At 44.6% G+C, this 23,162-nt stretch overlaps 1 protein-coding gene across 1 annotated transcript in view; it reads right to left on the bottom strand.

Moving 5' to 3' along the window:
* Window positions 1-23,162, bottom strand: part of plekha6 (pleckstrin homology domain containing, family A member 6) — an 85,802-nt gene that overhangs the window by 8,767 nt on the left and 53,873 nt on the right. The window contains 18 exon segments of the mRNA XM_042299331.1: window positions 1,449-1,606; window positions 1,847-1,980; window positions 10,881-11,036; window positions 11,737-11,892; window positions 12,158-12,264; window positions 12,922-13,021; window positions 14,148-14,303; window positions 17,173-17,312; window positions 17,575-17,686; window positions 18,596-18,691; window positions 19,058-19,207; window positions 19,412-19,492; window positions 19,647-19,715; window positions 21,046-21,126; window positions 21,793-21,846; window positions 22,348-22,434; window positions 22,663-22,919; window positions 22,922-23,162. The exon segment at window positions 22,922-23,162 is cut by the window's right edge and continues 22 nt beyond it. Of these exon segments, the coding sequence (XP_042155265.1) occupies window positions 1,449-1,606; window positions 1,847-1,980; window positions 10,881-11,036; window positions 11,737-11,892; window positions 12,158-12,264; window positions 12,922-13,021; window positions 14,148-14,303; window positions 17,173-17,312; window positions 17,575-17,686; window positions 18,596-18,691; window positions 19,058-19,207; window positions 19,412-19,492; window positions 19,647-19,715; window positions 21,046-21,126; window positions 21,793-21,846; window positions 22,348-22,434; window positions 22,663-22,919; window positions 22,922-23,162 (2,335 nt within the window).

The following is a 23,162-nucleotide window of genomic DNA, read 5'->3' as shown; positions in this document are numbered from 1 at the left end:
AATGTACTTTAAAGGAATGGAAATGTTACCATTAGCTAATTAAGTTCATCAAATGCAGCAACGCTAATGTTAGCTAGCTACAATCCGATGCTGTCCCCTCAGTCTTAGCTAGCGAGATAAAGTGCTACTGCATCTAAAGGCAATCTGGCTACATCACAATGATGACAAAAGGTTGTCATACTCATTATTTGCCAACTTTTGACACGTCATCGTGTTTCCAAGCCCCTGTAATGCACTTTAGATACAATCTTCATCAGCGTCAATTGAGAATGCATTGAGAAGAATACTCAGTTGGGCGTTGAGTCCTAAAACGAATGTCCAAAACAATATTGTGGTCAAACAGAAGTGGACTAGAGAAACAGACAGCAGGAGCTAGAGATAACAGTTTGGTGAATCTTCCCGATTGGCACCATACTTTCCACAACAATGCATTCTTATTTGGATTTCTCAATGGAAGATGATCATTTTAGAACGCTTGGTGGTAACATGGCGACATTACAGATTCTAAATCTTGGTTCATCTGAGTTGATCATATCTCTGTTAATCTATTGCTCTGGGGACAGGGACAGGTAACATGTGACATTGTCTTTGGATGCCCTGTGAAATGACAAGGTTTATGAACCCTTTTTGTAGGAGAGGATACAGATCTTTGAATAGCAATGAGTGTAACTTTCTTCATTAATGCACTGTGTCGCAAGCTCTAGCAAAATGTTTTGTAATGGAAAATGTACCCGCAAAGACAACGAGAGTTGTTCCTCACACGGTGAGGAACTGAGGGTGTGGTTGGTTTGGGTTAGGTAGTGGTTGAGTAGTGGATAGTGGAGTATATTGCAGTACAGCAGACAATGAGGGAGTGAAGGAGTGTGGTTGGTTTGGGTTAGGTAGTGGTTGAGTAGTGGACAGTGGATAGTGGAGTATATTGCAGTACAGCAGACAATGAGGGAGTGAAGGAGTGTGGTTGGCTGGGTTTAAGCAGTGGATATTCTGCAGACATTTGACAGTGAGATGTAACTAGGGGTTATAATGGGATTTTATTCTTCATGAAACTGGGCCTTAGAAACTTTTCCCCCCAAAATTACTGTATATATTTTATCAAAATATTTTTCTTTCGAACAAGGCAGTTCCACTATGTTCACCTCCAATTTAACCCCTAAAAAGCTGTCATTGATGTTGAATGTTGAGTGTGTTGCAAACAGGAGAGGGATTGATCATTTCAGTGATTGGTAGAGGAAATGTGTGTCATAGAGGGGAGGAGGGAAGGGGTTTTGGAGGAATGGGGAGGTGTTTCAGCAACACATTGCCTGTCATCGCTAGGGGGTCCCCTCAGTGGCAGGGGGGCAACAGGGCCACGGTCGGGGTGGACAACGGTAACTGTGAAGGCAGTAACCGTGGTGACAGGGTGGTCGGGGTGGTGGCAGTGGAGCGGCAGGCGGCTGAGGCGTCCTCACCGGAGAGCAGGCGGGAGCGTCGCGAGGCCTCGGCGGCCAGAGCACAGGAGATCTCGATCCTCTTCTCCTGCTCCTGGATCTTCTGCTCTGGGTTGCCCTGGTGATGAGGACCGCCCCCCTCAGTAGGACCGTCCAATAGAGGAACCACATTCTGGAGACTGGAGGGAGAGGGAGAGATGGCAGGGGAGAGAAGGGAGGGAGAAAGTGTGACAAAGAGAGCAAGAGAAAGGAGATGAAATTATAACTTTTAATACAGAGCATGTGGCGTTTCATAAAACTTATATGAAACAGAAAATGGAGCGGAGAGAAAGTTTTGTCAAAATTTGAGTAAATACACTTCTGTACATATGTGTGAGTGAGAGGTGTGTTGGACAGTAGTTTGTGGTGTCTGTACTTACTTTGATTTGGCAATGAGAGTCTTGATCCTCTCTACTTTCTTCTGTTTCTCCTTCTGTTCCTCTGGGCTGAGAGGAGTGTTGGGCTCCACATCCAGGTAGCGCTCCGGGATCAGAACCTTGTCTGGAGCACAAAGCTGAGGACACCACACATGTCAGAAGAGGTTTTGTAACCTTTTACTTTATGGGCCATTTATACTGAACTAAATATAAATGCAACATGTAAAGTGTTCGTCTCATTTTTCATGAGTTGAAATAAAAGATCTCAGAAATGTTCCATACGCACAAAAAACATACTTTTCTAAAATGTTGTGCACGCATTTGTTTACATCCCTGTTAGTGAGAATTTATCCTTTGCCAAGATAATCCATCCACCTGACAAGTGTGGCATATCAAGAAGCTCATTAAACAGCATGATCATTACACAGATGTACCTTGCGCTGGGGACAATAAAAGGACACTAAAATGAGCTGTTTTGTCACACAACACAATGCCACAAATGTCTCAAGTTTTGAGGAAGCTGACTTCCTCAATTCATGCTGACTGCAAGAATGTCCGCTAGAGCTGTTGCTAGAGAGTTTAATGTTCATATAAAACTAAGCAATTACCATGTAATTTAAAATATAAAACAATTACCATCTGAGACAGCAGTACAGAATGAAGTGTTACTAAAATCACTTCAGGCTGTTATCAAAGTGTTTCATTAACTTTGCATTAAGCGCTAACCCAGCAAACATCTCCAGATTAACACAATGCAGGCTAAAATATTGGCCTCAAGTAGGCTGCCCTCATTGGGCCCATGTGCCTTTCCTCATCGAATCCACATTGGACCCCAAGGCATTGCCCCCTGTGTCCCAGTGTGGGCAGCCCATATCCTGTAAGGTCAGCCTTCACTTTGCTTGAAATAAGCTCCTCTTTTCCCAGCAAACGAATGAGGGTTAAATCATTGGACCCATGTAGACTGCACACATTGTGCCGATGCACCTAAGCTCATCGGCTCCATATTGGCCCCACGGTAGTTTGCTCCAAGGGCAGCCCTCACTGCCTGAAATAAGCCCACCCTTAAGAAGCAGGATGTGCAGGTCATGGACTGGCGTGGTTACACGTGGTCTGTGGTTGTGAGGCTGGTTGGATGGACTGCCAATGACTTTGGAGGTGGCTTATGGTAGAGAAATTAACATTCAATTATCTGGCAACAGCTCTGTTGGATGTTCTTGCAGTCAGCATGCCAATTGCAAGCTCCCTCAAAACCTGAGACATCTGTGGCATTGTGTTGTGTGACAAAACTGCACATTTTAGAGTGGCCTTTTATCGTCCTCAGCACAATGTGCACCTGTGTAAGGATCATGTTGTTTAAACAGCTTCCTTGATATGCCACAACTGTCACGTGGATAGATTAGCTTGGCAAAGGAGAAATGCTCACTCACAGAGACGTAAACACATTTGTGCACCAACATTTTTGAGAAATACGCTTTTTGTGCGTATGGAACATTTCTGAGATCTTTAATTTCAGCTCATGAAAAATGTGACCAATACTTTACATGTTGCATTTATATTTTTGTTCAGTTCACACAGCCAAGACAATGTAGGAGTGGCTTCGGGACAAGTCTCTAAATGTCATTGAGTGGGCCAGCCAGAGTCCAGACTTGAACCCCATTGAACATCACTGAAGAGATCTGAAAATAGCTGTGCAGAGACGCTCCCCATCCAACCTGACAGAGCTTGAGAGGATCTGCAGAGAAGAACAGGAGAAACTCCCCAAATAAGGGTGCACCAAGCCATACCCAAGAAGACTTGAGGCTGTAATCACTACCAAAAGTGCTTTGACAAAGTAATGAGTAAAATGACTGAATACTTATGTAAATGTGATATTTCAGTCTAAAAACGTTTTTTTGTTTTGTCATTATGGGGTATTATATGTAGATTGATGAGAGAAAAAAAAAGAAAAAAAGGCTGTAATGTAACAAAATGTGGAAAAAATCAAGGGGTCTGAAAACTTTCCGAATGCACTGTATATACAGTACCAGTCAAAAGTTTGGATACACACCTACTCATTCAAAGGTTTTTCTTAATTTTTTACTATTTTCTACATTGTAGAATAATAGTGAAGACATCAAAACTATGAAAAACACACATGGAATTATGTAGTAACCAAAAAAGTGTTTTAGATTTTTCAAAGTAGCCATCATTTGCCTTGATGACAGCTTTGCACACTGTTGGCATTCTCTCAACCAGCTTCACCTGGAATGCTTTTCCAAAAGTCTTGAAGAAGTTCCCACATATGCTGAGCACTTGTTGGCTGCTTTTCCTTCACTCTTCACTTAACACCTTGGCCGTCCTACAATCTAAACTAGATGCCCTCAATCTCACACAAATTATCAAGGAACCTACCAGGTACAACCCCAAATCTGTAAACATGGGCACCCTCGTAGACATCATCCTGACCAACTTGCCCTCTAAATACACCTCTGCTGTTTTCATCCAGGATCTCAGCAATCACTGCCTCATTGCCTGCGTCTGCTATGGGTCCGCGGTCAAACGACTACCCCTCATCACTGTCAAACGCTCCCTAAAACACTTATGCGAGCAGGCCTTTCTAATCAACCTGGCCCGGTTATCCTGGAAGGATATTGACCTCATCCTGTCAGTAGAGGATGCCTGGTTGTTCTTCAAAAGTGCCTTCCTCACCATCTTAAAAAAGCATGCCCCTTTCAAAAACTGTTAGAACTAAGACCAGATATAGCGCTTGGTTCACTCCAGACTTGACTGCCCTTGACCAGCACAAAAACATCCTGCGGCACACTGCACTAGCTTCGAATAGTCCCCTCGATATGCAACTTTTCAGGGAAGTCAGGAACCACTATACAAAGTCAGTTAGGAAAGCAAAGGCTAGCTTTTTCTAACAGAAATTTGCATCCTACAGCACTAATTCCAAAATGTTTTGGTACACCATGGAGAATAAGAGCACCTCCTCTCAGCTGCCCACTACACTGAGGCTAGGAAACACTGTCACCACTGATAAATCCACGATAATTGAGAATTTCAATAAGCATTTCTCTACTGCGGGCCACGCTTCCCACCTGCTTTTCCTTCACCCAAATCCAGACAGCTGATGTCCTGAAAGAGCTGCAGAAACTGGATCCCTACAAATCAGCTGGGTTAGACAATCTGGACCCTCTCTTCCGAAAATCATCTGCCGCCATTGTCGCAACCATTATTACTAGTCTGTTCAACCTCTCCTTTGTATCGTCTTAGATTCCTAAAGATTGGAAAGCGTCCGCTGTCATCCCCCTCTTCAAAGGGGGAGACACTCTAGACCCAAACTGTTACAGACCTATATCCATCCTGCCCTGCCTTTCTAAAGTCTTCGAAAGCCAAGTGAACAAACAGATCACCAACCATCTCGAATCCCACTGTACCTTCTCCGCAATGCAATCCGGTTTCCGAGCTGGTCACGGGTGCACTTCAGCCACACTCAAGGTCCTACATTATATCATAATCACCTTCCTGAGCAGGATGACAGCTGCGTGGTCTCATGGTGTTTATACTTGCATACTATTGTTTGTACAAATGAATATGGTACCTTCAGGCGTTTGGAAATTTCTCCCAAGGATGAACCAGACTTGTGGAGGTCTACAATTTTCGGGGCTGATGTCTTTTGATTTTCCCATGATGTCAAGCAAAGAGGCACTGAGTTTGAAGGTATGCCTTGAAATACATCCACAGATACACCTCCAATTGACTCAAATTATGTCAATTGGCCTGTCAGAAGCTTCTAAAGACATTTTAAAAATCTGTAATTTTCCAAGCTGTTTAAAGGCACAGTCAACTTAGTGTATGTAAACTTCTGACCGACTGGAATTGTGATATAAGGGAAAATCTGTATGTAAACAATTGTTGGGAAAATTACTTGTGTCATGCACAAAGTAGATATCCTAACTGACTTGCCAAAACGATAACAAGAAATTTGTGGAGTGGTTGAAAAACTAGTTTTAATGACTCCAACCTAAGTGTATGTAAACTTTCGAATTCAACTGTATCAATGATGTCACTCTTGTTAATTATTTGATCCACCTCTACACAGACGACACCATTCTGTATCACTCTGGCCCTTCTTTGGACACTGTGTTAACAAACCTCAAAACAAGCTTCAATGCTACATAACACTCCTTCCGTGGCCTCCAACTCCTCTTAAACTATTCTTCCAGACTCATATTAAGAATCTCCAATCCCAAAATAAATCTAGAATTGGCTTCCTATTTCGCAACAACGCCTACTTCACTCATGCTGCCAAACATATCCTCGTAAAACTGACTATCCTGCCGATCCTTGACTTCGGCGATGTCTTTTACAAAATAACCTCCAACATTCTACTCAAAAAACTGGACGCAGTCTATCACAGTGCCATCCGTTTTGTCACCAAAGCCCCATATACTACCCACCATTGTGACCTGTATGCTCTCGTTGGCTGGTCCTCGCTTCATATTTGTCGCCAAACCCACTGGCTCCAGGTCATCTATAAGTCTTTGCTAGGTAAAGATATGCCTTATCTCAGCTCACTGGTCAACATAGCAACACCCACCCGTAGCACGCGCTCCAGCAGGTATATTTCACTGGTCATCCCCAAAGCCAACACCTGCTTTGGCTGCCTTTCCTTACAGTTCTCTGCTGCCAATGACTGGAACAAATTGCAAAAATCCCTGAAGCTGGAGACGTATATCTCCCTCACTAACTTCAAGCATCGGCTGTCAGAGCAGTTTACCGATTGCTGCCGCTGTACACAGCCCATCTGTAAATAGCCCATCCAACCAACTATCCCCATATATATAGTTTTTCTACTTGCACATCCTCATCTGTACATCTATCACTCCAGTGGTAAGTGATAAATTGTAATTACTTCACCACTATGGCCTATTTATTGCCTTACCTCTTTACTTCATTTGCACACACTGTATACAGATTTTCTATTGTGTTATTGACTGTACGTTTGTTTATCCCATGTGTAACTAACACTTTGTTGTTGTTTTTGTTGCACTGCTTTACTTTCTTGGCCAGGTCACCTTTGTAAATTAAATAAAACATTTAAACTCATCCCAAACCATCTCAATTGGGTTGAGGTCGGGTGCTTGTGGAGGCCAGTTAATCTGATGCAGCACTCCATCACTCTCCTTCTAATAGCCCGTACACAGCCTGGAGGTGTGTTGGGTCATTGTCCTGTTGATAACCAAATGATAGTCCCACAAGCGCAAACCAGATGGGATGGCGTATCACTGCAGAATGCTGTGGTAGCCATGCTGGTTAAGTATGCCTTGAATTCAAAATAATTACAGATAGTGTCACCAGCAAAGCACCCCCACACCATCACACCTCTTCCTCCATGCTTCAGGGTGGGGACTACTCATGCAGAGATCATCTATTCACCTACTCTGCATCTCACAAAGACACAGCAGTTGGAACCAAAAATCACTAGCTTGGACTCATCAGATCAAAGGACAGATTTCCACCGGTCTTATGTCCATTTTGTGTTTCTTTGCCCAAGCAAGTCTCTTATTATTGGTGTCGTTTAGTCGTGGTTTCTTTGCAGCAATTTGATTATGAAGACCTGATTCACGCAGTGTCCACTCAACAGTTGATGTTCAGATGTATCTGTTTCTTGAATTCTGTGAAGCATTTATTGGGCTGCAATTTCTGAGTCTGGTGTACTCCAATGAACTTATCCTCTGCAGAATAGGTAACTCTGGGTCTTCCTTTCCTGTGGCAGTCATCATGAGAGCCAGTTTCATTAAAACGCTTGATGGTTTTTGTGACTGAACTTGAAGAAATTGTAAAAGTTCTTGAAATGTTCCGGTTTGACTGACCTTCGTGTCTTAAAGTAATGATGGATTGTCATTTCTCTTTGCTTATTTGAGCTGTTCTTGCCATAATATGGACTTGGTCTGTATACCACCCCTACCTTGTCACAACACAACTGATTGGCTCAAATGCATTAAGAAGGAAGGAAAGAAGGAAAGAAATTCCACAAATTAACTTTTAATAAGGCACACCTCTTACAATTTTCAAACGTGAGTTCCACATTTCTTCAACGGTCGCCCCAGAGTGAGTTGTTTTATGCACGTGATGTCAGAATGCACTCACTGTTCCAAAATGTGATTGTTACGCAACAGAACAGTTAACACGAGCTGCCTATTAATTATCTATAGGGTATGTTTCAACTTGTCAATGTCACGCCCTGACCTTAGATATCTCTGTTTTCTTTATATTTTGGTTAGGTCAGGGTGTGACTAGGGTGGATATGCCAGTTTTTGTATTGTCTAGGGTTTTTGTATGTCTAGGGTTGTTGTAGGTCTAGGGGTTTTTGTATTTCTATGTTGGCCTGATATCAAGTATGAAGACATTTGTGCAGTCTTGCTGGCGCTCACATTGCCTGTCTTGTTGTTTTCCTTACACAAAATAACTTTGGACATCCTATTAAAGTAAGTGCCTTATTTTCCATATCATGTTGTCGCATCTACTGTAGCATACAGTATGTGTGTATGGAGCATAATGTATTTACAATTTTATTCACATGTTTCCGAGTACTGGTGAAAAATAATGCATTCCGATTATTGCATATATTGTAATGGACACCTATGATGTGTGTAAAATACTTTTATGAAGGTGGTACTGATTGTAATGAGCTAAGCTATTTGCCAGTTATGTGTGGCACCATGTTTGTTGACATTAAACAATGCCTTCTGGGTGTCACGTAAATGTCTGTCAGACCAAAGATGTTATAATGAGGGGAAGGAATGGTTCACTCATCTTTTGGGTAAACTTACAGAAGTGAAGAAAGGGAAGTGAATGATCATAGATGACATACCCCCCTTCAACAAGCATACTGCAAACAGACCAAACTCATCTTGTCTTCTCTTATTATCTTTGGTTGACGCGAAAAACAAATATGGCGGTGCACACAAACTACCCATCATCGGATTACTTTTCGATTTCTAGAAAGCATTTTACTCAATTATTCAATCAATCAATGTTGAGCTCACCTGTGATGTGATTCATTGTGAATAGTAATTGATGTTAGCTAATTCATATTGTTGTTTCTGGCAGCTGAGAGTTATCTAAATATGACCGCTTGTGTAACGTCAATATTTCCTCAGTTAGCGTTAGGACTAATGTAGCTTACATTTTCCGGTTTGGATGATTGTGTATGATGTTGCTACTTCTGTGAATGTCTGAACATTGCATCCAAAAATCAACTCGTCACATTCAGGACATAACTTTGTAAGGACTGTGTTTGTGCAAAATGTTTCTGTGAAAATACAGTGTGGCTAGCTCAAATCCTGACTGTTGAGTCAATCGAAACTAGATGTTCTAAATAAGCATTCTTATCAAACCGGTTTGAGCATACCCTCCAGGAACCACTGTTGAATGATCTCTCCCATTTGTTGGTACGTGTGAAAAGGTGAATTGACATGCATTCCAGGTGTCTACCTCATGAAACTGGTTGAGAGGAAACCAAGAGTGTGCAGAGCTGTTATCAAGGAAAAGAGCGTCCGCTTTGAAGAATCTCAAATAAAAAATATATTTGGATTTTGAAAATTGTAAAAATAAAGAAAAACCCTGGAATGAGTAGGTGTGTCCAAACTTTTGACCAGTACTGTGTTATTATTTTTACAAGAGAAAATTCCTAATATATCAACTGTACAGACTTCATCATTGGCAATACACAAGACAAAAAAAATATTACATAGCCTACCGAGTGGCGCAGCGGTCTAAGGCTTGAGGCATCACTACAAACCTGGGTTTGATTCAAGGCTTGATTGATTTCCTCTCACACATTGGTGCGGGTGGCTTCGGGGTTAAGTGGGAAGATATTAAGAAGCGCGGTTAGGCGGGTGATGTTTCGGAGGACATATGACTCAACCTTTTTCTCTCCAAAGCCCATTGGGGAGTTGCATCGATGAGACAAGATTGTAATTGGATATCACGAAGATGGGGATTTAAAAAAAATAAAAAGTTTTACATTATACAACAGAACACTTAAACTGGAATGGCACTCTCAGCAATGGTTGCACAAAAATAATGTTTCACTCTCACGGATCCCTCCGGTACTGTTGCTCATTCCGTGCACCATTTTCAAAGGTTTACGTCACCGGCCTCTAGGCACTGAACTGTGTCATTACGCACACCTGGTTCATATTCCTCACTGATTGTATTTGTATAAATGTGACCTTTGTTTTATCATTGGGCTGTCGATTATTGTTTCCATGTCCGTTGTGCCTGTGAGTACCTGTGTTGTTTTGGCTTTTGTGCTGTGCAAATTGTGCATATATGATTACGGGTCTCGTCCTGTGGTGTATCATTGTACTCTTGTGTTTTCGGTTCTCGTCCCGTGTATGTATTCAAGGTACTCCTCGCACTTTTGTTTGGGTTTCAACCCTGTGTTTTGTATACATGTTTGTTTGGTCTTTGTCCCCATGCCTTTACATGGCACAATGTAATTGGGGCAATAAAAAATCCTATTACCCATTCCTGCACCTGTTTCCCGATCCTTCACACAACGTTACAGTCACCTTGAAACTATAAGGTTCTAGCTGATGTGATTCCGAAACAATTGGCTTGAAAATTACGAACCCTGATTGGTTTGAATGGTGTCAGTAATTTTTATCTTGTATAATTTTTTAACTAAACAACATGAATTGGGGTATTTGCAAACCATGCCCCTGAATATTCAAATTATCCCCCACCTCTACATTATTAAGTAGTGGGCTAGCCTGTGCTGGGCTTGGTGTGGGCTGGACCGTGTTTGGCTGGTGTGGGCTAGCCTGTGCTAGGTTTGGTGTGGGCTAGCCAATTCTGGGATAGTCCGTGTTGGGCTGGTGTGGGCTTGGTGAGTACTTTGTGTGGGCTAACCCCTGCCCACCTTCCCCACCAAACACACACATGGGGCCAATGGGGTCATATTTGCTGGGATATCATTTCACGACTGGATCATAGTCACATAGGGATTTTATTACACTGTTTTGGTTTCCAGAGTGTGTCTCACCTCTTTGCCGATGTCCAGGTCGTAGTGGTCGGGTTCCATCTGTAACCGTCTGAGGCGAGCAATCTCCTCCCGGGGTGATTCCAGCACCCCCTCGCCCCGTACTGCAGCCTCCAGGTCCTTGATGTCCACCTCATGGGCTGTTAGCCTCCGCTTCACCTGGACACGCACAGAGATAAACAATTAGGAAAGAGACTGGGAGGCCATACCATAGGCTCAGCCAATCAACATGGCCAGGAGAGACAGCCAAGGGGCCAGAACTAGAGGTATTCATGGATCCACCCAAATCCGAATACCTCAGATCTGACCTGGGACACGAGCAGGTTGGGGCCCAAAATTAAAACTTTTCCTCTTGTCCGGATCGGATCCTGTTTGATTTTCATCGGGTTTCGGATCTATGTAACTACAGCTGATAGACCTGTGTGGAACTGAATGTACCTGATCACAGCTCCGCATGGCCTATTGCATATTTATTTTACACTAATAAGGTGAATTTATTGACAGGCCTAGCCAACATATAAAAACGTATTCATAAATCAGAAGCGCAAATTGGCTGAAAAACATATATTTTTTTGTCACTCAGGTCTAGGTCTGGTTGTCGTCGGGTCCATTCGGGTTCAGGTTTGATGGTTCTCGGGTCCGTTCGGGTCCAGATCCCCCTTAAAAAAATACCGGGTCCGTTCAGGTTCGGGTCTGAATTGTCCTCACGTCTGTCCGGGTCCAACTTTTTAGACCCGAGAATACCTCTAGCCAGAACAATATATTGGATCCTACTCAAGTTACATTTCAACGTGCAGTACACATTCTTGGTGGCTGGCTATCAATGTATATGTATGTGTAAATAGTTATGAGAGCCTACCACTCTGTAGTTTGTGCCTGCCTGGCTACCCAGGTTCAGGCTGCGTCTCTTGTCCCTGACAGAGCTGCTCTGGTTCCTACGGATACGCTCGTTCTGCTCCTCAATGCTCATCTTGGACTTCACCTCAGCAGGGAATACTGCACTCTTCGGGCGCTCCTGTGACACAGGAATGACATGGAAATTATGATGGAGAGAATGACAATGGAATATGATAAAACGTCAAATTTCATGATCTTTTAAAGGATCAATTTGATTGCACCCTTCAATACACCAGACATAGGCCCACAACATAAAGGCAACATCAAATCGGTAAAATATCATAATATAGTTACAATACATCATGTCTATTGATCACATCACATCATCCACATGATGATAAGCTTCCTGAGTTCCATAATGCCCTCTCCGGCATGCTGCCTACCCTGGAGATTCCATTGGGCACTTTGCCGTTGCGTCGGGTGATTCCATGGTCGTAGGAGTGGCCCTGGTCCTCCATGGGAGACTTTGTTCTGGGAGGAACAATCCCCACTGGTCAGGGGACAGACAAACAGCGTGTCAGAGGATGACATGATGCGTCCCAAATGGCACCCTATTTCCTATATAGTCTCTGGTCAAGAGTAGTGCGCCATGTAGGGAATAGGATGACATTTGGGACGCATCCACACAGAGGATGAGTCACGGGGGCTATAATCCAATCTATTATTCTGTAAACAATTGACTTTTATAAGGTCCAGCTAGTCATGAGGACCGTATTAGTAATCTAATTTAATTTTTGTGCTAGCAATAGTATATACTTGATTATGATGTCATTTAATCTATTATTAGATTTGGTTTGACATTTGAAGTGGATTTCATTCCGAGTCTGAGGGGAGCCTTCTTTTTAAAAAAAAGGTTTAGCATTGTTTAACAGTTGGGGATTAGATCAGAAATGCATTTGCGAAAGAAGTCATATGTAATATTAATAAAGAAGTTCACAGTAGCTCCAGTACAGGTTTAGAGAACTGAAATATAACTCCCCTTTTTGGCGCCATAGAGATTGTATAACTCTGCTAGTTAAAATGCAAGGTAGCATTACACATTTACGCACAAAGGCCTCAAACAGTAGACTACAAGGTATGAGTCATTGCTGCCTATGCAGACTGACGAACCAGAACTACATTACTCAGGCTCCATTGCTTCCTGTACCTTTATTCATGTTGGCCTGTCGATCCTGATCCAGCTCCTGAGCTTCGTTGCTATTGGTCCGTTCTCCCGGTGACACATCCTGTCGGTAACCATACTTTTGCTGCAACACAGAACACGAGGAGGCGATAATGAATCATCACCCAATCAAAAGTAAGAGCTTTACACACCAGGAGAGTGTTGGCACTATTCAGGCAACAGCATCATACCCAGCAACGCAGGTAGCTATTAGCCATATGGTTACCCAAACACAGAATGCATTACATAATATGCATTAGTGTGGACAGCAATGATGGGGTTATTGACAGATATAGTGGCAGACTCCAGAGCTCGATGGGTGGAAAGAGATCCGGCATAAACGGAAGCGCACGGTCTACACACTACAGCACAGACACAGCACTAGCACAGGGACGAGCACAGTCACATTACTACCACATCACTACACCAACTGACACACAGACAGCATGGTAAAGAAACCACCACCTTAGCGTTCCTATGGGAACCTGCAACTCGCCCTTAGCTTAGCCATAGCATTCAGAAGCACCCAGTACACTAGAATGAATTGTTAGATTATATTTAAAATACTGCATTGTGTTTTCGTTTTTGTTTGATATTGTTGCTTTAGAACTTGTTTGATTAATTACTGGTCAACTGATGAATATATTGTTGGCCCCACAATAACCAAATGTGCTGTTAAATGTATGAGGAGTTTGCAGTATCAACCATAGAAAGTGATTGATTGACAGATGTTGTTCAATGTGTAAGAGCATACTAAGGTGAGACCAGTGTCACTGAGGAGAATAATCATTTCTAGTGCTGGTGCTTTTGGAGAGCTGAAACAGGCCAAGATGGAGAGCGAGAGAAAGAAGGAAGAGATGGTGGAATAGGAGCCATGAGAAGTGAAGCACTAGAACAGACGGAGAGGTGTGAGAGTGTGTATGGTGGAGGGATTGGTTGATGAGGAATGAAAAAGCTTTAGGAGTTCGGGAACGTTTTGGGGAAGACAGTGATGGCTTCAAGGACAGGTAACAACTGCGCTTGTGGTAGAAGTTGCCTTAACCACAGATCTAAGATCAGTTTATTATACTGCTTATCCATACTTTACCCAGTAGGGGTATGAAAATAAATCTGTCCCTGAATCAGTGGTTATGGACATATACCTCCTTGGGGGCGTGGCCGGGGGCATGGCAGGGACGGTAACTCCCTCCCACCCTCCCGTCACCAAATACCTTTCTGCTGTGGGACTCTTCATCGTCAATGTAACCGTCCTCCAGGCCCAGGCTGCGTGGCCAGGCAGAGCTGTCGAACGGCAGAGGGGGGATGGAGGGGGGCGATTCCAGGGGGCAGTAGGATTTGGGAAGTGGTGGCCGTGGCGGGCCAATGTCCTACAGCCACGAAAAGGAGGGAAGGAGACGGAGAGGAAGAGAGGGAAGGAAGGAAGGATGGAGGAGGAAGGGAGGAGGAAGAGAGAGCGCTGTGCATCAGGAGGAGTGACAAAAGCCAGGCGGAGTGCAGAGCAGAGAGTATCATGGGACGATTTGAGGAATGGAGCCCCGACCCCAAGAACTTCAGGGGTAATGGGTCACAGGTGTCCAATGATATGCCTGTACTGAGAGCTAGCATGAATGCACACACTGATGCATTCTAATCATATTAGTAGCACTGATACAGACCACTGATTGCTGCTGAATTTGAAAAACAAGATAGAAAGTAGCACCACAGTTTTCGACAGACACTGTAAACAGTTATAGTTATTACGCAACACAGATGATAAGTAGGCTTATACGATTCTCAAAATCAACTGTTATTTTCTGCTCTTTCTGCACTATAATTCAAATTTCAGCTGCATTATGAACTCCATTCCCAACAGAAAGAAAGAGAGAGTTGGCTGAGAGCCAGAGGAAGGCAGAGCACTACAGGCTTCAGGGTTTCATACTAAAACAGGAGGATCCGTCCCCAGTGCCAGAGCGCCTCCGTATCGTCTGAACTACATCCCTCACTTTTAATCAATCAGCTGATATGGACCTGGGAAACCCGCTGAGGAGATTTCTTGGCCTATCATATTCCTTGATACCAATGAATGAATCTATTGATTGATTAAGCACCATGGAGGAAAGAAGAACGCAGACACTTTGACCCTGAAGGACTGGAGGACTATATCACACGGCCATCCAACCACAGATACGATGGATGAAAACACAACTTCCTAATTGGTCAGAGGTGCGGATCTGAACGGACGGTCTGCCTGGCACTTTGTGTATCCCACAGACCTACACCACTGAGTGCCATGTTCTGCATAGTGAGTGATGCCGTGAAGAAACAGGAGAACATTTCCACATCGCCACATTTCTGCTCCACCTCCCAATTATGTTTCTATAAATAATGTGTGTCTGTGTAGTTGGCCAGGGATTACGCAGAACACTTGAAATAACCTGTCATCCTAACTGCCTCTAACTGAATCTTAGCTAAGTGGATCAGGAGATATGTGAAGGCTCTCTGTTGCCTGGTGGACACACCAGGTCATGCTCTTTAGATTTGAGATGAAAGGAAAATGTGTGTTTGCACCCTGGTCAATAACAGCACTACAGGAACTTCAGAGCTAGTTTTTTATTCTGGCAGTGAAAGGAGTCATTGATGTTGAAATGGCACTTTATATAATTATTTAACTATGTGTTATGCAGGTTGAAAACTCCTGACTTCCCTTTTTCCTGGGAATGTCCTTCAGTGAGGATTCCCTGAGCCTGCTGGACACGGAACTTTAACTTTATTAACCACTGACTAGGACCATTAGTCACCTTCAGCCTCAACTTTTCCCCAGAAAGCATAACACATTCTGTTTCAAACTTCCAGCTATGCTTTTTACTATTGGCAATACACTGTAATATAAGCTGCATCATCATAACATAGTACAACACCACATTCTAACTGTTGTTGTGTCAAGTCTGTCTGGTGTGGGCTACAATTGCTGCAGTTGTGGCACCGTACTGTCCACCAGGTCTATAGATGGGTCTTCCTGTACACTCTGACCTAAGGCCTGTTGTTTGGATGGGTGTGTGGTGGTATCGGGGTGTGGGGTGTAGGGTAAGCACCGTCGATAACATCTAGCTGGTTGTTGGGGAAGGTGAGTGGGCGAGTGCGGGTACGTGAGCGGGATCGTCCTTGGGATTGTTCTCGGGACTGAGTGGCTAAGCAGAGGACCCGGTACTGTGTTTCAGTACTGAGAACTCTGGTCCTGGGGTGAGGTGGTAGGGAGTGTTTATGTGGATCTGGAGTATGGCTACAGGCTAGTTGGCTAACCAGACATGGGTTTTGGCGGGAAGATGAGTACTTGGTCTCAGGGACAGTCAGGTGGGTGTGCTGAGGTGGGTATCTGAGGAAGACAGGATAGCTAGCTCGGTAGGAAGGTGGGTCTGGGAGAACATCTTTCCTGTAGCCAATGGCTTGCTGTTTCGGCTGAGGGGAAAGCTCATTGGCTAGCTGGGTGTGTTGGTGGCTGGGGTTACTGCCAGTAGGTGCTTGCTGATTGGTTAGTTTGGCAGGGTGGGTGTGTGAGTGGGTAAAGCTATGGCTGTCTCCTTGGAGGAGTGGAACTCCAGAGCTGGCTCGGTGGCTGTATGGCTCTAGATGTGTACTGTCCATATTGGCAGGCTGATTGACTTGGCTGGTGCTGTGGGTGGGGTTGGGGCGGGTGTTTGGTTGGGTGTCTTTGGTGTCTCTAAGGTCATGCTTGTTGGCTTGGGAGGTGTATGGTTGTGCATGTTGCTGGGTGTCTGTACTCTCTACAGGGGCAAGCTGGTTGGCTTGGCAAGTGCAAGACTGGGAGCTTGGCTCAGGACCAGGGTGTACATTTGGTTCAAGACCAGGGTGCCTATTTGGCTCAGAACTTGTTTGGGTGTTAAGTATGGATTTAAGTTTAGGACGGGACTGGGTGGCTAAGTACAGGATTTGGTACTGTGTTTCAGGACTGAGAGACCTGGACTGGGTGTGAGGTAAAGAGTGTATATGAGGGTATTTTGTGTTTGGGTCAGGACCAAGGTGGATGTTAGGTTGAGGACCCGGGTGGGTTTTTGGCTCAGACACTGGTCTATTTGGATCAGCACCTAGTTGGGTGTTGGATTCAGGACCTAGTTGAACACTTTGTTCTGGCTGGGTGTTAGGTTGAGGACTCAGGTGGGTGTTAGGTTGAGGACACAGGTGGAGACCCAGGTTGGTGTTTGGTTGGTTGCGTGGGTGGTAGGAAGGGCTGGTGCTTACCTCCGGACCCAGCTGTTTGGTGGGGGAAGCCTGGGAGCCGGGCACTGGGGAGAAGGGGCTGAGTGGACTGGTGAGGCTTACTGAACTCAGGGGACTGGCAGGACTATTGGTGCTAAAGGAACCTGATGCCCCACTGGCCACTGTGGGAGAGAGGGGAAAGGGAGATGGGGGACATGAGAGAAGAGGAGAGGAAAGGACAAGAAAGAGAATTGCGTAAACAAAAGAAGATAGGAGATATTGATTAAAAAAAGAGAGAAGGGAGTTAGATATGCATGAGGCATACTGTTCACCCAAATACTCATATTTATAAATTTATTCGATTATCATCTTGTGTTGGAGTGGCAATTACTATATTTGTGTGAGACTATAGTGTATGTTATGTTGTTGTGAGGTGATGCGTACCCCTGTGTTTGGCTGTGTCTGTGCCTCTGGAAAGGTTGCTCTTGTGGAGCCCCTCCCACACTTCCTGAACTCTCCAGAACTCCTTCTGAATGTGTCTATGGACCATCTCACTCTGACCAAGGAGAGTAGGGGGTGGAAAGAAGACGAGGGAAGGAAAGGTGATACGAGAAGGATAGAGGAGAGGAAAATGTTAGAGAATAACATTTTAAGTATACTACTGAATAATAGCTTGTTAATAACATATTTTTGTTATTATCAAGTATTCTGTTAGAAAACAAGTCAGTGAGTGATGCAGGAGTGTGGCTCAGTTATAAGACCAGAGTAGTGCGAGGGAGTGACACCAGGTAGCCTTATTGTCTTAGAAAACAACAGGGTTGCATTGATTAGTGCACACTGTAGCAAAACGTAGCAAAACATTTCGCAACAGAAAATGAAAACATGCATTTTTATTGGACAAGTTCAGGTACTCTCTCCCAGTTTCGGCCCGTTTGCGTCCATTTCATTCCTAGTGAATACGACTGTGTTAGTGAGTGGGTCACAGACACTGCACTCTTATAGACAGTCTCTTCACAGTTCACCACCATGAGCCAGGTTACATCCCATGGAAAGGAGTGACAGGCAGGTGTTTAATGGGGCAGGTTGACTACACAATGATAAATAGGACATGATGAACATTTTAATTGTGTTCATTTCTTATTGATGAGCGATTCATATGCTTTTTAAATTATTGATTAGAAGGAAGGTTTCCGCTCAGATATTAGCAACCTAGGATAACAATGTGGTACCTGGAAAACAGCCAAAGATAAGCCCTAGAAGCTAGAATGGAACCATACAGGTGGGTTATGAGCAGGTGAGATTATAGGATCAGTTCCTTTCTAGTCATTTTATTTATAGGCTTCAAATTCAGTGTTCAATTGGTGACTGGCTAAAAACACGCCACAAGAAAAATGTTGAAGATTTAGGTGGATCACGGAGTAGATGACCAGTGTGGGGTCCTGATGAAGAGAGGGTGTCCGTGTACCTGCCCGCCTGCGTTGAGCTGCTCCCACAGGTCCCCATGGATAGCGTTGACCTCGTCCTCCAGGGCTTCAAACTCCATCCGTGTGGTGGTCAGAGCCTGGGGACAGCAAGGGATAGAGGAGACACTCAGGACCTGGAACTATGAAGGTTTTTCCTAGATCAAAAAGGAGCTTGGGTGGTGGGCACATGCGTTTTTTTCCTTTGCGTGAAAAACCCTGGCTGTACGTTGAATCCATTGACTACACAGTATCCATCACATTGGAGTAGGAGAGTTGTCATCTGATGGTGATCAGATGTTATAGATTACAAATAGAAGATCATAGTTTAGATTTAGAGAAATGGGTTATGCTCCATGTCTCTTTCACAGGATACCTTGATTTACTCATCACATTTAGGTTACAGTATATATAATGGATCACTATGGATTATCATAGATTGCTATAATCTCCTGTATGTGTCTTACGCTGGATGCCTGGGAGAGTTCTCCTCTGATGTTGATGAGCTGGTTCTGCAGTGTCTCCTTCTTCAGCTGTAGTTTGTCTGCAACCAGCGGCTGACCCCGGTACAGCTCCATCTCCTGATGTGTGGCCACCAGTGCTCCCTCTAGGCTGTCCTGGGAACAGCAGGTAACAGGGGACATGTCAGGCAATGGTTGGGGAGTAGGGTGACGTTGCCCTTAGATGCTGACCTTGGGTCAGTTTTGCATTCTCACTTGATAATGGTTAAGGTTAGGACAGGGGAAGAGGAACGCTAGGTATTACCTAGGGGTGGTCTTTTACGTTTACTTTCTTTAGCAGCTTTGTATTTCGTACAGTACCTTGTCCATTCTCAGCCTGTGAACAACTGCCTCCTGGTCCTTTAGAAACCTGTTTTGCTCACACAGACGACCCAAGAGTTTCTAACAGAGGAGAGAGAGAGAAAGAGAACGAGAGAGAGGGAGAGAGAGAGAGACATTGGAGGAAGTGTGTTTGCAGGGGAGAGGATGGTTTCTGAGGGTTGATTGTTTAAGAGAGGAGGAGAGAGGATGGTTAGATGGAGGGATGTGGCCTTACGCTGGTCTCAATCTCATTGAGTTTCAGTGTGGGGTGAAGCTCCCTGTATGGGTCATGGAACGGAGGCACCTGGGAAAACAGAGGCAGGACTCATTCTTAATACTAACATTATATCAACCAGAACCCAATTCAAAGAAATTCTCCATAGATCAAGGGTTTGAAAAATAACTCGCAGCCAGAGTGAGCAATTGGAATGGCCCAGATCCATGTGGCTGTAAACAACACTTTATCAATAGCGTAGAACCAAACAGAATAAGTGTAAAACACCGTACCATGTGCATAGTACATACTGTACTTATGACATCACTACTACAAAGGACAATTTATATTGAATCAATATTAATACTGATATACTAGACAAATAAGATCATAACAATAGCCAATCAATAACTTTAAAAAAAAGCATAAATAAAACTGTGATGTTTACAGCATCGAGCAGTAAGAGCCGACAGGGTGAGCTGGAATGATAAACCCCTCTGTCAAAAGGTCAAAGGTCATATCCAGGTTGTCCATGTCCTTATGGAGCACTGTGATTGGAAAGTATGTGAAGGAGGATATGACATCGCAGTGAAGACAGAGGGGCACGCAGAAGAGGGGCGGTTGTTGTGAAGCAACAAGACACAATTAGGCTACGGCACAAGACAGGATATGACATAGAACACGGATGGAAAAACAAAGGAACTTAACAAAGACACATACAACACTGCACGGTGAAGCAAAATGGATAACTAAAATCGCCATCGAATTGATTGGATAAAGAAACCTAAAGCTAGAAGAGAGCCTAGCGTCTAACATCCACATGCTAGAGTAGGGTACTGGAGAGAGGAGGGAGAGGCAGGCTTGGGCTTGGCTGTATAGACCTTGGGGAAGACTGTGGAGTCACCTTGATTCTGTCTAGACAACAGCTGAGCCTCCTAGCCTAGATCACTAGTGACTAGAAAAGCCCTGAGGAGGGCGGTAGCTGACCTCAATGGAAAGAGCACAAGCACAAGCTTAGTTACACTCTGAAAGCAGAAAGCCTGTGGCTACAAGGCAAGTACAAAACAATCTGTGCTGTAATGGTCCAGGCTTCTTGGAAAAGCATTAGTCAGCTGTTAGTAAGTGTAGAGTATGCATTTACTGGTCTTATTGCATAGATACATGTGCCTTATTATTAGTCTTTGAGGAGGGGGATAGTGTGAGGGTATGGGAGTCTTTGTGGAGCAGTGTTTTACAAATAGTGGGTTGGAACTGCTTTCCTTTGCGTTATGGCATATGACTGGGTCATGGTTAGAAACATGATTTGTTTTACTTGGTTACTTATATGAAAAGTTCAAAGGCTTTAGGTGGAAAAAGTTTTTGTGGGGGGCTGTGGGTCTAGCTGAAGCCTGTCTCTCTGGGACACTCTCTCCTCTCTTACTTGTGCGAAGAGCTTTGCTCTAGGGGAGGATCGCTCCACCATTCTGGTTACCATGCCGACAACGTGATCTCTCCCGGTCACCTGGGGCAAAACACACTGCCCATCATTCTCCTGGTTGCCACAGTAATGACCAGGAGCTTGACGTCTAGCAGTAATAATCCCTGACGAGTGTTTTTTTTTTTGTCTTTTCTTACTTACATTTGAGAATGAAATTGGATACATCGAAGAGACACATTTCTGTTTGTGTACAATGTCCAACAAAGAGTTCCAGTACTGTGGTACAGGGATCTGAAATGGTGTGTATACTGTAGCACTATGGCCTGGTCATTATGATAAGGTGTAAGCAGTCCGTGACAGTGAGACAGGGGAAAGAAGGGAAGACAGTGGGAGTGAATGTGGACTGTGTTCGTGAGAAACAGGTGTTTAGCAGGTGACAACATGGACAATCTTCCACGTGACAATACATCTAAACAATGTGGCAAACGTTGTCAACACAAACGCTGTCAACCGCACTGTGTGACGGGGTTTAATATAACCAACAGTGTGCGGATGATCAGAACGTCACTCTTTGCAAATTTCTCACGACTTCTGCTCTGTACTCAGTAAGTTACAACGCTTTCACAAATTGACTGACTCAACGAAATGTGTGAAGGTTTTAAATGTATTAAACAATCCGATTTTGTTTGGCACGGTGATGTGTTCCACGGCAGGGGTAGAGGTGTGTCCAGAGATGCCCACGGTACGTACCTGTTGATCGAGGTACTCCAGGTTTCTCTGGAGCTGCAGGTCTAACATGTCCTCCTAATAGAGCAGCATAAGCAGCAACAGTGAAAAGGACAAGGACAGTGCAAGACCCAGTACCAGAGACGCCAGTCAAACCAGTAGCAGCAGCATCAGTGGCACCAGCAGACGCAGAAACAGACAGGGAGAGTGTAAGAGGGAGAGAGAGAGAGAGAGAGAGAGAGAGAGAGACAGACAGAAGTAAAGAAAGAGAGAGACAAAAAAATAGGGAGAAAGAGAGTGACCAAGAATGAAAGAAAAAGAGACAGCGAGATAGTGGAGACAGGGAGGACAGACATAAGAACTCAAACCAGAAACAACAGGAAAGCACAGCTATAGCGTACCTTTAGTTGCCGGTTACATTTTAAGCAGAGGTAGCTGCCAAGGACCTTATCCCCGCCAAGTGAGTGTGTAGGTGTGTGAAAGTGTGTGTGAGTACTCTAGCCAAGTGTCTCCCAAACTTGACATTGGACTCATTGGTCTGTATCTCTTGACAGTGTAACATTCTTTGGGAGGACGTACCATTTTGCTGTGGAGAGAGGGGGAGGCAGGGTAGTTGTAGTGGTACATTCCTTGGCTTAGCGACCTCCTGTCTCCAGGGTAATCATACTGAAATAAGATAAATAACCAGGATGTTCTGGGATCACTATGATTTTGGCCTAAAAACACAAACAAATCTTCACCCATTAACAGCTGACTCCTGACAATAACACACACACACACAATCACACACACACACACACACCCTCTCCCCGACCACATACACACATACTGTACACCAACACCCTCTCCCCCACCACACACGCAAATACACACACACCCTCTCCCATCTCTCACCTTGGGAGAGCTCAGTGATCTCCTCAGTCCATACACAGAGGGGTCAGCGTAGATCACATCCTCCCGTAGCCTGCCTGGTCCTCTGTCAAACCGGGCAGAGGGTGAGCAGATAGGCGAGGCAAAGCTATGGGGGCTGGGAGAGTAGGGACCACCCGTGGACGAGGAGGGGGACCTGGGAACGGACCTAGACCTAGGTTGGATGGACAGACGCCTCATGGCGGTCTGGGCTGCATCCATCTGGCCGTAATAGGCAGGGCTGGGTGGGGGCCGTATGGGTCTCGGGGGGGCGGGGGTCTGTAGAGGGGCCCGTCCCGCAGTGAGCGTCTCTTCTCATCGTTGGTCCAGCGAGGGGGGCCCATGCGGTCGTAACCCACGGCTGACACGGAGCAGATGCTGTCAGGGCGTACGCCTGGAGGGTAGAGGGGGTACTCCTCCACGTAGCCCGGACCGCCCCCCACGCTACTGTAGACGCTGTAGTAGTCAGCTGGTACGCCACGGTT

This window comes from Oncorhynchus tshawytscha, linkage group LG02 (assembly GCF_018296145.1).
Source record: "Oncorhynchus tshawytscha isolate Ot180627B linkage group LG02, Otsh_v2.0, whole genome shotgun sequence".
Lineage (NCBI taxonomy): Eukaryota > Metazoa > Chordata > Actinopteri > Salmoniformes > Salmonidae > Oncorhynchus > Oncorhynchus tshawytscha.
This window is presented reverse-complemented; position numbering and strand designations above follow the sequence as displayed.